Here is a 13756-nt window from a genome sequence, read left to right as displayed (position 1 = left end):
TATCCATACTTTTATAGGAATAAAGAAAAAGGGCACTTGAATGTCGATAGGAACAATTTTTTTTCCAAAAAAAGGAACTATTTTTGTTAAAGCAACTTTGCCAAAAAAGCTCGAATTGGTCATAAATGTTAGCAAGAACTATTTTCAGTAAAAACAAGTTTGAGTAAAGTTGAGCATCAAGAAAAAGGAACTATTTTTGTTAAAGCAACTTTGCCAAAAAAGCTCGAATTGGTCATAAATGTTAGCAAGAACTATTTTCAGTAAAAACAAGTTTGAGTAAAGTTGAGCATCAAGAAATACAAAAGCTTGAAAAACTCCCTCTAGAGATGAGTTGCATTCCATATGTAAATGTACTCATGCACTAGGTGTGACTCTAGGAAGTAAGTTTCTACAATGTTGTTTAGTTTCTATATATGTTAATATGATCACATGTTAAAATCATTGGCGAGTCTGTGTATAGAAGGCGGGTCACTTGAACCACCTTTTTTTCCATCTTTTATAAGAGATTTTAAAGAATTATAAATTGTGACCCATCTTAAAAACTTGGAGTGAACCATCTTAATGTTTTTTTTTTGAAAGAGCGAACCATCTTATTGTTTTTGACAACAAAATACGTATAAATTAAAATTTCAAAAGCTCACATTTTATGTTTTAATAGGCACCAAATTCATTTAAGGTATAATGCAATAAAAAAAAAATACTCCAATACAAGTTAAAGATAATTAGATAAATACGAGAAAAAAGAAAAAAAAACAAACAATATATAAAAAAAATTCGTTCTCAACATGTCGTTCTTCTTCCACTTCAAGGTATACGTTGATACCGTGATACACAATTGCACAAATCTGAAATTACCCGCCGTCCGTCCGGCCCTGACCCCACAGCTAATATCAAGATACAAGACCTCATTGAGTATACTTATAAAAACTTAAAAAAATTTTGGTTATACAACCCGACCCGAACTTGCAACTACTATTATTATTATTTTTTTTTTACCATTTTTTCCGGCTTCACTTAAATAGCGAACCACATGATTTTACGTTCTAGACTCGCCACTGATTAAAATGTGAATGTGATCTTGATGTTAAAATGTTTGACCCAGATCCAAATATTCATCGTGTTTGAAAATATTAAATTTGTATGCTCTCCTAAGTTCTAATAGAATTACAAGATTGACAAAGTAGGATATCCGTAGGATACATGTTTGTTAGTACTCAACATGTAATTGAGACATTGTAGTTCTCATTAGAAACTGTACTTTGGATAATCAAACAAATTATAATTTTGGTAATTCTACCTTTAAACATTTTCTTATCAGGACATTGTACTTCGCTTTTGGATGTCGTTGCTATAGTTTGGTAGTTTTTTCATAGTATGATATGCCAATTTTACCCGATTAAACATTGTAATTTCTATTAGAATATTATATTTTTTATTAGGATGTATTTTCAATTAAGACAATGTACATTGGAAATCTACCCGGTTATAACTTGTAATTTTGCGTTCAAATTATTTCTCATTAGGACATTGTACTATGTATTTGACCATCATGCTATGATTTGGTAGAGTTTTCAAGGTATAGTTTGCAAATCTGACTCAATTAGATATTATACTTTCTATTAGGATATTGCACTTTGCAAAATCTACTCTTTATAATTTATACTTCCAAAATTTTCCTTGTTATGACATTGTACTTTGTATTTGGGCCACATTGCTATAACTTGATAGACTTTTCAAAGTATAATTTGCTAAATCTACCTAATTAGACAATATGCATTCTATTAGGACATTGTACTTTCTAAGAATGGTTTATGGCTTTGCACTAGCAATAAATATGTATTTGGTTATTGTGTCAATGCAAATATATCTGCGGCATGCTGAATCACCGTGAGATGAACAATAAACTTATTTGACTTTGGGTTATGCATCTAAAGTTGATGGTTTAACTAGTTATATTTGGGTTTAATTTGCGAAACAAAGGACAACGAGACCTACACATTACCATGAAGGCAAATTTAAAAGAAACAAAAGATTTGCAACGACATATCACAGAAGGATTGGCGACAAAACATTCTGTCACATATGATCATGTTAGCGACATATTAGCAACATAATTTTTTTTGTAACACAGTGACAAAATAGTTGTCCTATTTCTGCCTTAAACAGTTGTCATGAAAATTTATTTTTTTGAAAAGTATTTGACTAACTATACAATCACTATAATCTTTGCTAATTGCTAATATCCGTCACTAAATTGTTAACGAGGCAAACTTTTGTGACTGTTGAAATGATGACTAGAAGGACAGAACCATTTGTAATAGATCCAAGGGATTTACAATTTTACAGATGGAAGCATCCGAAGAAACTCAGAAATCTTAAATATGCATGAGATTATTTAACTTTAGTACAGTACTTTTTAGAGGTAGCCTAGCATGAGATTTACCAAGTAACAATTGAAAGTTCCCTACATAAATATGCTACTCGTTCCAGCAAGATACGTGTTAACCCAATCCAAAGTTGATGGATCCTCATTTGAGAAATCAAAAAACTCATCAACATTAAAGTTCACCTTTGAACATTCAACTCCACGTTTGTCCATGGCTTTCACATGATCCTCCATCTCTACCACCCTCCTTCTCTCAGAGCAGTCTCTTGTTGAACAATAACCAGTTTCTTTTTCCATTATTTCCTTCTTTTTGCTTAAATGAGAATTCCAATAGTTCTTGATCTCATTATCAGTTCGACCTGGTAGTCTTCCCGCAATCAGTGACCACCTAATAACAACAAGTATAAGAATTAATTAACTTTCTTTGAAATTTGTTAATATAAACTTAGAAATAATTGATTCAAAAAAAGAGAGAATATATATATGGTAATGATCAACCTGTTTCCTAAAAGTTTATGAAGCCTAATAATCAAGTCCTCCTCTTGGTCTGATATGTTTCCTCTCTTGATGTTTGGTCTCAAATAGTTTAACCATCTTAGCCTACAACTCTTGCCACATCTTTGTAAACCTGCAAACCAACCCCTCATCAATATTTAATCACATCATTCCCCCACATTTAACTCTTTTTAATTTGTTATATATACCTGCTTTAGCTGCAATAACTGTCCATTTCTTTGGACCATGTATCTCGATTGCTTCAGCTAGCTTTTCATCTTCTTCTGCAGTCCATGCTCCTCTGTTGATTTCTTTCTTTGTGCTTTTGTTCTTCTTGGACTCCATTGGCTACACAGATTTATGTCTCTTGGTCAATCTCCCAGATACTCATTTATATGCTGACTAATCTTTAGATGGAATCTGTGATAGATTTCAGATATCTCCTCTACAGGAAAGCACTTTGAAAAAACAAGTCACATATTTCTATTATCGACACAACCGGATATATATATATATATATATATATATATATATATATATATATATATATATATATATATATATAGTTTTGCTATTTACTTTTACCTCTCTCCTGGTTTTGTTGCGGTTGCCGGCACCTGCTGGAAATATTCGGCATACATTAAATGTTAATTTGGAACAGTAGTTTCTTACTAGTAGAAACATTTGGTGATGGAATTTTGTTTTTCTCATAATAGTGCAAACAAGAGGATGCCACCAAATGATTAGGTCAGAATTATGTTTAATATAGTGGTTAGGTGAAATGATGACGATGATAAGATCAATCATAAATTTATACTTCTAAAATGGCATCCCTTTGGTACACTTTCCTCGCTTGGATAGTATCAGATGATGTCATAATAAATATTTAATGGAATCGAGTGGAATTATATGATGCAAATTGATGTATACAGCTCTAGCCTCTAGACATATAATCTACTGCTTATAAGATTTAATAATCATAAATCAATAAAAAATGGAGAACTGGAGTTATACCCATAGTTTATGTCTATCGGTTTCCTTGTCAAGCATGTATACATCAGGGGTAATGTTGTAAAAGTGTAAAACACAAAAACGTTGTGCAAGACGTCCAAATATTCTACTTACCCTCATAAGATTATGATGGGAAACCTCTGAAGAGTTTAGATATGTTATCACTGTCATGTTTTTCACGATATGTTCCTGTAGGTTATAACTACTAGTCGCCATAAGAAGATAGTTAGATATGTTATGAGTTAAGATTAGTTCATTGCACCTTGATTGCTAAAAAAGCTAAGGAATGCGTTTTATTGGCAAGTCAAAAACCGTAGGTGAGCGACCCTTGAGACACCTAAAGAATATATGATGTTGTTTAAGCTGTTATCAATGAGCGACTAAAAGAAAATAAAGTTAGACTATGCTTATTGATCCAGGCGAGTAATTGATGGAAATATTTACTAAAAAAACGACAGAAAGAAAAAATGGATTTTATTTCTTCTAGATTATTTCTCATCACTTGAAAAACAACAAAAAAAGTCAATATATAGACTTCATTTGTAACCTCCATAGTTACTCCATAAATGACTAGATTCTTCGTTAGCTACCATTATCTCTACCATTATTTATTTCCATTCAAAAAGGCTTAGCGGCACAGCTTGTTGCCAGTTTGCCATCTCACTCATTGTACGATGACAATTAAAATTTTATGGAAACCATTTTCTTAAAAAAAAAAAAAAAAAAAAAAAAAAAAAAAAAACTATTTATTCCATAGGTTACAAAAAACAAGAAGTAAAAACTTAATAAAAGATAATAAAAACTCCATAAACTCATGCAAGTAAATTTATTTTTTCCAACAATGCTTCCTGTAAATTAAACTTGCTTTTAACTCCGAGTCTTTCAACATGTCCTTTGAAAACATGAGCACCAAGTGGCTTTGTGAAAATATTCGATGTTTGATCTTCCGACTTGCAATACTCAATGTGAACATCTCCTTCGTTTACAAGTTCTCTCAAGAAATGATATCGTACGCGTATATGTTTTGTCCTTCCATGAAGAGTGGGATCTTTTGTGACAGAAATTGTTGAACTATTATCACAAAACAAAGTTGTTGGCTTGTTTTGTTTTTTATGAATAGTCTCCAATATTCCACGTAACCAAACCAATTGACATCCTACATAAGTTGCAACAATATATTCAACCTCGGTTGTAGAGAGTGCCACAACTTGTTGTTTCTTTGAGCTCCATGATATTGCACCACTTCCAAGATGAAAAACATATCCAGATGTGCTTATACTATCATCCATACTTCCAGCTAAATCACTATCAAGTATAACCAATAAGATTCACTGGTGTGTTAGCTTTATAAAAAATTCCATAGTCAATGGTTCCTTTAACATATCTTAAGATTCTCTTGGCAACTTCCCAATGATTTGAATAAGGCTTCTCCATAAATCTACTCACCAAGATAACCGCATTGTAACGCCCTGTTCTGAATTGACTCCTACTCTGAGGCTGTGGCCCGAAGGCCGGTCATCATAAGGATTACGAATTTTGAAAAGGGTAAGATCTAGGCCATTTTGGGTGCGAGTGATGTATTAGAACCGATCCGGATGTTCGATTTGTGTTTTGGAGCCTAGGGGTATTTCGGTAAAATGTCAGTTTGGGCTTTTGTGGAAAATGGACTTGTTTTCGGAAGGTCTTAAGGAATATATGAGTTGATATAAGTATAGGGCTTCTCGTTACCTTTTCGTGGATATAAGGATCGTCGAAAATGAATTTATAACGAAGAAGTTATGGGCTTCGGAAGTTTAGTGGTTTCAGGCTTAGCCGAGTACGCTGGGCGTACACAAAGAGTACGCTGGGCGTACTAGTGAAGAAGGCAGTACGCTGGGCGTACTGACCAGGATGGTCGCGAATGTTCTTCGGAGTACGCTGGGCGTACGCCAATCAGACCTGAACCCTATTTTAGGGTCTTGGACCCTATTTAAGCTCCTTATCTCATAATCTAACCCTAATATCTTCAGACTCCACCCTTAAACCCTGGAAATCGACCCTTAGCCCTCATTTGAGTGATTTTGGAGCTTGGATGGCCATTAGAGGAGTATTTTGGTGTTTTTGAAGAAGAATGTGTTTAGAGAAGAAGCAAGATATTGAAGAGAGCTTGTAGATCCAGAGGTTTTACATCATTTCCAGCCTATTGAAGGTATAAAGTTTTCATCTTGGTGCTTCTACATCATAAATCTAAGTTCTCATGGATATTGTTCCTTTTTGGTTTCAAGAATGGATTTTTATGGTGCAAATCCGTTTCTGGACTTAGGGTTGCCACTGTGACAACCCGAAACTTTTTCCGTTTCTGTTATTTGATTTCTGTTAATAAAATTTGAATTTTATTAATTTTTCCGTCAATCTTCTTGATTTAGAAAATCATCTAGTTTTATAGAATTAAATTTATATATGCGATTCGGAACCAAATCACGCGAAAACCCGAATCTCTCGAAAAATCAAACAATTTCCGGCCATAGTGAGTTTACGGCCGTAAACCCGTGTACGACCGTACACTCGTTTACGGCCAGCGTCGGGTGGACCCCCACCACCGACCACGAAAACCCCCCTATAAATACGTGTCCCTACCCTTCATTTAGACTTTTCTGACCGAAAACTCTCTCCTTCTCTCTCTAGACTCTTGACCGTAAACACCTAAAACGACCTGATTCTTCCGGAAATCATTGAGAATCACCATTGGGAGTAATTTCGGGGCATTTGGAGCACATTTTCTTCGAAATCCAACAACGTTGTTCTTGAGTTTACGGCCGTACACACTTCATATCTTCAAAGGCCGTAAACCCTGTTCACGGCCGCACATTTTCATCGAAATCCAACAACATTGGGACTTCGGTCCGATGCCGGGCGGGGCCCGATGCAGTGGGGAAGGCCCAGTATGTGTTATATGTGTTATTGTATGATATGTGGTAGTTTGGGGGAGCTCACTAAGCTTCGTGCTTACAGTTTTCAGTTTTGGTTTCAGGTACTTCAGTTTTCAAAAGAGGAGCTCGGGAAGATTGCAGTGCACACACCATTTGTTCAGCCTGAGATGTTTATACTCTGATATGTTTAATAGATGTTATGATATTTTTTGAGATGCACGGCTTATAACTTTTATATGTTAAAAGATAATTATGGTTATATTACTAATTTAAAACAAAATTTTCAGACTGTATTTTTGGGATGTTTCAAGTTGGTATCAGAGCCTTGGTTTGAGGGATTCGGGCACACTCTCGGGTGTGTCTGAACTCAAACTGAGGATTTGGTATGAAAATTTTAAAATGGAAATCTTTTTATAAAAAGAATCTAGAAAAGAGAATAGAATTTTAAAAAGACAAAAGAACTTGGAAAAGAGAAAAGGGTGTGGTGCATGCAATCAGCCGAGCTCAAGTAAGTACTCCCAAATTACCCATACAAGTTTATGTTATGATACGTGTATCGGCTTTATGAGAACTGCATGCCAGATTAGGACTAAGGATCTAGGAAGGATGCCTTATGTGCCTATGATATGTGTCAGCTTTATGAGAATTGCATGCTAGTTAGGACTAAGGATGTAGGGAGGATGCCTTATGTGCCTGTTATATGTATCTCAGCTTTATGAACCGTACGCTAGTACAGATTAGTTAGTGAGGGCCTGAATGTGATATGCTCGATTATGTGGTTAGTTTTTCCCATTGTCCGAATGTTGCTTGCTTTGTGCTTTGTGGGACTCTTAGTAATGTGAGCTATCTATTAAGTGAATATGCTAAGTCACATGTGGCACAGGCTGGATAATCTTAGAGTGATGGATTTGACCCTATTGCGCAACTCTCGTTTGAGTCTAACCGTTCTAGGGATGAGTCTTTTACTCGAAGGATTATCTGATCTCTGTTGCATGTGGCTATGTTTATAATGTAGCTAGTTGACATTACTGGGAAGTCCTTCAGCAGCTGAAGACAGAGTGAGTTGGAGGATACCCTAGGGCAAGCCTAGGATGAGATTAGTGTTGGGAGAAATAGTAGTAGTGAAAGGGACTTGGTGGAGTTGAGGAAATTCTTGAGGAAAGTACGAATAGATGTGGAAGGTAGTATGGGCCCGTACTACTGAAATCAGAGGATCCGTACTCGATTCAAGAAGGGCTGAGATAAAACCAAGGATCTTGTAGTGAGTGTGTGAGATCCCTCAGTAGTAATGAGTATTCTGATGGTAGTAACGGTATGCTTGCAGCATGGTGACGCTTCAGGGTAGACCAGTGGGCAGTTCTGGTGCAGGTGAGGGATCAGGCTCGAGTTCAGGAGCCGAGCAGCTCGGGGAGCAGATACGAGAGTTTATTTCAACTGAAATTACGCGCAATATATTATACCAGACTCCTTTGATCTTCGGTATAGTCAAGGAGGGGATATTGGAGCTTTTGGATAGCCGCCTCGAGGCCTTCCGGGCCGAGATCGTTATGGGGTAGTTAGGGGCTCCTCTGGGGCCCAGTGTTTATGGATCACTAGGATCCCTCGGAAGGGAGGATACCGTTATTAGATCTTGTTATCAGGGATCGGAGGTGGGTCACGCACCTTGCCTCCAGGAGAGTCCACTGCGGGATTGGATCGCTGTGGAAATTTCGTGAGCCGTACGTGAGGAGTTACCCGACATTATTGAGCGTGTTACTGGCAGGGTAACCGCTAGGTTTCAAGGTCAGACAACGACTGTGTAGGCCGTTGATGGAGTAGTCGGGGAACTCGGGAGCAAGAGATTGGGTTAGATGTTCACCTAGGAAAGAGGAAACGGTAATATGGTCTGAGTCAACCAACCGAGCAGTTGAGTTTGGCTGTAGCAGGAGTCAAAAACCCAAAGGGTCGTGGCGGTTCCACAAAGGATGAGGGGGTACAAAAAGATGTTCGTAGAAGGTCTAAGTGCGGAACGTGTGGGTGGAAGGGTCACAAGCGTCAAGAATGCACATTGGAGGAAGAGTTGTGCCATCGTTGTCATCAGCCTGGACATATCAGAGCGAATTGCCCCCGTATAGGGTTAAGGCAGCTCCGGTTTCATTGCAGATACTCCAGCAGGGAGGGGTAGTTCAGGCTCCAGCGCCCATGGTTCCGCAGGAAGTCAAGATCGAGCCGCAATAGATCGCCGGTATGTATTCCAAATTCAGCTTTTGTTCATGAATTTATTGTTATGGTACTGCATCTATATTAGTAAGGTTATTTCAGAATTTTGTGGTCTGCTTGTGATTGAGTTATATGCCATCTGCATACTATGGATGTTAGTGTAGTAGTTCGAAGATGTTCCCTTTAGAGCAGGTTCTCAGGATGCAGTCACTGTAGCAAGTGTGTGACTGGGGCTCGGGAGGTGTTCTGTTAGTCTTTCAGAGTGGTTCAGATTTGGTATTGGTTAGTTTTGGAGCACTAGCAATAGTAAGTATTGGTTGCCAGCCGATCGATCGTTGGATGATAGGAAGGATTGGGAATACTTTCCTCAATCTGTGGGCTGCAAGAAATTAGCGGGATCAAAGTGGGGGAGAACTACCCGAGTGGTCAGAAGCAGAAGTAAGTGTGTGACTGGTTTGGGTTTCGCATCATTGTTGAGAAGAAAAGCAGCCCAAGTGGTTGTTTGGATGGAGGAGCACGTGAGCGGGGAGTTGGGGAAAACTTCCCGAAGTAGAGTTCGTGTATGCACGATTAGCTGATGACTGGTTGGGAAACCAGGCTAGAGATTTTTCCGTCAGAATGGGAGATGGTCGAGTGGTCGTCTTGATTGAGGATTGGATGAGCTGGGAGTTCAGAAAACGTTCCAACATTTGGTTTACGCTTTTCCTTGGCTTTGGGAAGCAGGTTTCAGGAACCAGGTTAGAGCCCCAGTTAAGACTCAAGTGCAGTTGAGTGTTAGGTCGAGTGTGTGTTCGAAACAGTGTGGAAGTGTTGTAAGTTTGCAGGTGTAGTCGTAGCATTCACTAGCAGCCAGATAGTGTTAGAGTGTTGTAAGTCTGCAGGTGTAGCCGTAGCATTCACTAGCAGCCAAATAGTGTTAGAGTGTTGTAAGTCTGTGGGTGTAGCCGTAGCATTCACTAGCAGACAGATAGTGTGGAAGTGTTGTAAGTATGCGGGTATAGCCGTAGCATTCACTAGCAGCCAGATAGTGTTAGAGTGTTGTAAGTCTGCAGGTGTAGCCGTAGCATTCACTAGCAGCCAGATAGTGTGGAAGTGTTGTAAGTCTGCGGGTGTAGCCGTAGCATTCACTAGCATCCAGATAGTGTTTGAGTGTTGTAACTCCGTGGGTGTAGCCGTAGCATTCACTAACATCCATATAGTGTTAGAGTGTTGTAAGTCTGCGGGTGTAGCCGTAGCATTCACTAGCAGCCAGATAGTGTTAGAGTGTTGTAAGTCTGCGGGTGTAGCCGTAACATTCACTAGCAGCCAGATAGTGTTAGAATGTTGTAAGTCTGTGGGTGCAGCCATAGCATTCACCAAGTTTTCAGATAGCATTAGAGTGTTGTAAACCTACGATGGTTGGCATGGATTTCACTAGGTTGGCAGGTAAAATGGAAGTGATGGCAGGTCACGAGGAGAACAGTAGTACCTACCAGTTCAGGTGCAGCAGTGAGGGCGTGGCAAATCCACATATTGGTTACAGATTTCTCTAGATGAATTAGACTTGTTTGAGCCAGTGATGAGACCGTGGGATCACCACTACATTTATGAGATCAAGGAAGCAATGGGCCGTTTAAGGTCGTTTGAGATATAAGGCTACCATTGGTCTCGTAGCAGTCACTTTTAGCTTTGGAATTTGTTAATGTCAAGACTCGACGTATGGACTCGATCAGTAGATCACCAGGTCGTTAGAGCCACGGTGGCAAGAGAACTTGTGGCAATTGTTGATAAAAAGGATTATGCTTGGAAGTCGTGCGGGGCGACTGTGAGATTACTCTTGACTCAGCAACCGGACGGGGTGTCCGCATTCCAGATAGGCTCGAACTAGGGAGGTCCCGGTGGACCTTGGGGAAGCAGCCATGTAGCAACGTGCTGTTCAGACAGTTCAGTGTTTCAGTCAGTTCAGTGTTTCAGACAGTTCACTGTTTCAGGCAATTTTGTGTTGTGGGTAGTTTCAGAGTATCGGACAGTATTGGTATCTTAGGATTTCCGGTTCAGGCGAAGCAACTAAATGATTTGGAAGTGACTTGTCGCTTGTAGTGGGATTAAATAATCTCATAGTAGTTGATTTGAACCTGTTGTGCAGCTCTCGTATGAGTCTAACCGTTACAGGGATGAATCTTCTACTTGAAGGATTATATGAGCCTTCTGTCAAGTACAAGTACTCTACAGCTAGTTATGGACAGGGATTTTGTTTCTGATGATAGCATTGAGATAATCAGCAATGAGGAATGTGCATTGGTCAGTTACTCGATGAGGTTTTGGCATGGTAGTTAGGGCATAGGCGGTCCGTCAGGAAGATAGACCATTATGGAACTCAGACCTTGGGAAGGCTATGGTATTTTCGGGTTTGTGGCCGTATTGTTCAGGTCGTCTGGTATATCTTGGATGGTAACGAATGATTTCGAGGACGAAATCTAAATTAAGTGGGGGAGAGTTGTAACGCCCTGTTCTGAATTGACTCCTAGTCAGAGGCCGTGGCCCGAAGGCCGGTCGTCATAAGGATTACGGCTTTTGAAAAGGGTAAGATCTAGGCCATTTTGGGTGCGAGTGATGTATTAGAAGCGATCCGGATGTTCGGTTTGTGTTTTGGAGCCTAGGGGTATTTCGGTAAAATGTCAGTTTGGGCTTTTGTGGAAAATAGACTTTTGTTCGGAAGGTCTTAAGGAAGATATGAGTTGATAGAAGTGTAGGGCTTCATGTTATCTTTTCGTGGATATAAGGATCGTCGAAAACGGATTTATAACGAAGAAGTTATGGCCTTCAGAAGTTTAGTGGTTTCAGGCTTAGCCGAGTACGCTGGGCGTACTAGTAAAGAAGGCAGTACGCTGAGAGTACTTTGGAGTACGCTGGGCGTACTGACCAGGATGGTCGCGAATGTTCTTCGGAGTACGCTGGGCGTACGCCACTCAGACCTGAACCCTATTTTAGGGTCTTGGACCCTATTTAAGCTCCTTATCTCATAACCTAACCCCAATTTCTTCATCCTCCACCCTCTAAACCCTGGAAATCGACCCTTAGCCCTCATTTGAGTGATTTTGGAGCTTGGATAGCCATTAGAGGAGTATTTTGGTGTTTTTGAAGAAGAAGGTGTTTAGAGAAAAAGCAAGATATTGAAGAGAGCTTGTAGATCCAGAGGTTTTACATCATTTCCAGCCTATTGAAGGTATAAAGTTTTCATCTTGGTGCTTCTACATCATAGATCTAGGTTCTCATGGATATTGTTCCTTTTTGGTTTCAAGAATGGATTTTTATGGTGCAAATCCGTTTCTGGACTTAGGGTTGCCACTGTGACAACCCGAAACTTTTCCCGTTTCTGTTATTTGATTTCCGTTAATAAAATTTGAATTTTATTAATTTTTCCGTCAATCTTCTTGATTTAGAAAATCATCTAGTTTTATAGAATTAAATTTATATATGCGAGTCGGAATCAAATCACGCGAAAACCCGAATCTCTCGAAAAATCAAACAATTTCCGGCCATAGTGAGTTTACGGCCGTAAACCCGTGTACGGCCGTACACTCGTTTACGGCCAGCGTCGGGTGGACCCCCACCACCGACCACGAAAACCCCCCTATAAATACGTGTCCCTACCCTTCATTTAGACTTTTCTGACCGAAAACTCTCTCCTTCTCTCTCTAGACTCTTGACCGTAAACACCTAAAACGAACTGATTCTTCCGGAAATCATTGAGAATCACCATTGGGAGTCATTTCGGGGCATTTGGAGCACATTTTCATCGAAATCCAACAACATTGTTCTTGAGTTTACGGTCATACACGCTTCATATCTTCAAAGGCCATAAACCCTGTTCACGACCGTAAACCCTGTTCACGGCCGTAAATCCCATTCATGGCCGTACACACTTTTTAAGTGGAGCATTTGACTGAAAAACCCACTTTCCTCTATTCAATCAAGTTTCGGTAACATTCCTTAACCGAAAGCAAGCGTTTTCCTAACACTTTATCTAACGAAATCGCTAATTTAGATACATTTATGTATTTAATTGTTATTAGGATTACGTTAAGTGCCACACAACAACTCGAGGGTCTTTCACTTCAGTCCGTTGATTTGACGCTTGTACGCGACTATCAGTGAGTTCATACCCCTACGCTTTTATGATTTTTAATGTTTTCAGGGGGGGGGGGGGGGAATACAAGCCAAACACAAATGATTTTCACAAGTTTTAAACTTATGGAATGGATAGAGTCATATTATTTCCACGTTTTATAAAATATTTCCATATTTTATCCCTTTTGTACTGTGTTAAGCATAAGGGACACTTTTTGGAAATTTAATTGCATAACGTCCAGAACGAGTTACAAATCAATCACATAACATTTCAAACAAACTATAATAGGTATAGTTTGGAGAATTCAATACATAGCTTTTACTGATTCAGATTGCATACACAGGAAAACATATAAACTACGACAAATTTAGTTTATGATATACATATTACAAGGGTACAACATTTAATAATTATTTAAGTATAATTATTACCTTATACTGTATACAACGGATTCAGATACGAGAGAACAATACAGAACCACATGTAAACTAGTTAATACAGGATTGTGAGACAACTCTTCATTTGTACCCTTCTGGGTACCGGTTAAACCCTCAACGTTTAGTGTAACCAGAGTCTCCTGGAGGGAGAGCGTGAGATTTGTGAATAGATCTATTCGGGACTGACAATCCCACACCTGGACTACTA

At 38.9% G+C, this 13756-nt stretch overlaps 1 protein-coding gene across 1 annotated transcript; it reads right to left on the bottom strand.

Moving 5' to 3' along the window:
- Window positions 1–2288: 2288 nt before the first annotated feature.
- On the bottom strand, window positions 2289–3371 carry LOC145115034 (transcription factor MYB114-like). Its single transcript, XM_079051179.1, has 3 exons — window positions 3091–3371; window positions 2885–3014; window positions 2289–2774 (listed from the first exon to the last, which is right to left on the bottom strand). Exons 1-3 carry the CDS (start codon window positions 3224–3226, stop codon window positions 2465–2467), a joined length of 576 nt encoding a protein of 191 aa, XP_078907305.1. The 5' UTR covers window positions 3227–3371; the 3' UTR covers window positions 2289–2464.
- Between the last annotated feature and the right edge of the window lie 10385 nt (window positions 3372–13756).

Source organism: Lactuca virosa, chromosome 5 (assembly GCF_052849685.1).
Source record: "Lactuca virosa cultivar CGN04683 chromosome 5, Lactuca_virosa_CGN04683_v6, whole genome shotgun sequence".
Classification (NCBI taxonomy): domain Eukaryota; kingdom Viridiplantae; phylum Streptophyta; class Magnoliopsida; order Asterales; family Asteraceae; genus Lactuca; species Lactuca virosa.
This window is presented reverse-complemented; position numbering and strand designations above follow the sequence as displayed.

Coding starts and splice junctions, on each gene's coding strand:
- LOC145115034 (XM_079051179.1), bottom strand. CDS start 3,226: ATGGAGTCCAAGAAGAACAAAAGCACAAAGAAAGAAATCAACAGAGGA. Junction 3,015..3,090: donor AGTTATTGCAGCTAAAGCAG/GTATATATAACA, acceptor GTTGGTTTGCAG/GTTTACAAAGATGTGGCAAG. Junction 2,775..2,884: donor CATAAACTTTTAGGAAACAG/GTTGATCATTAC, acceptor TGTTGTTATTAG/GTGGTCACTGATTGCGGGAA.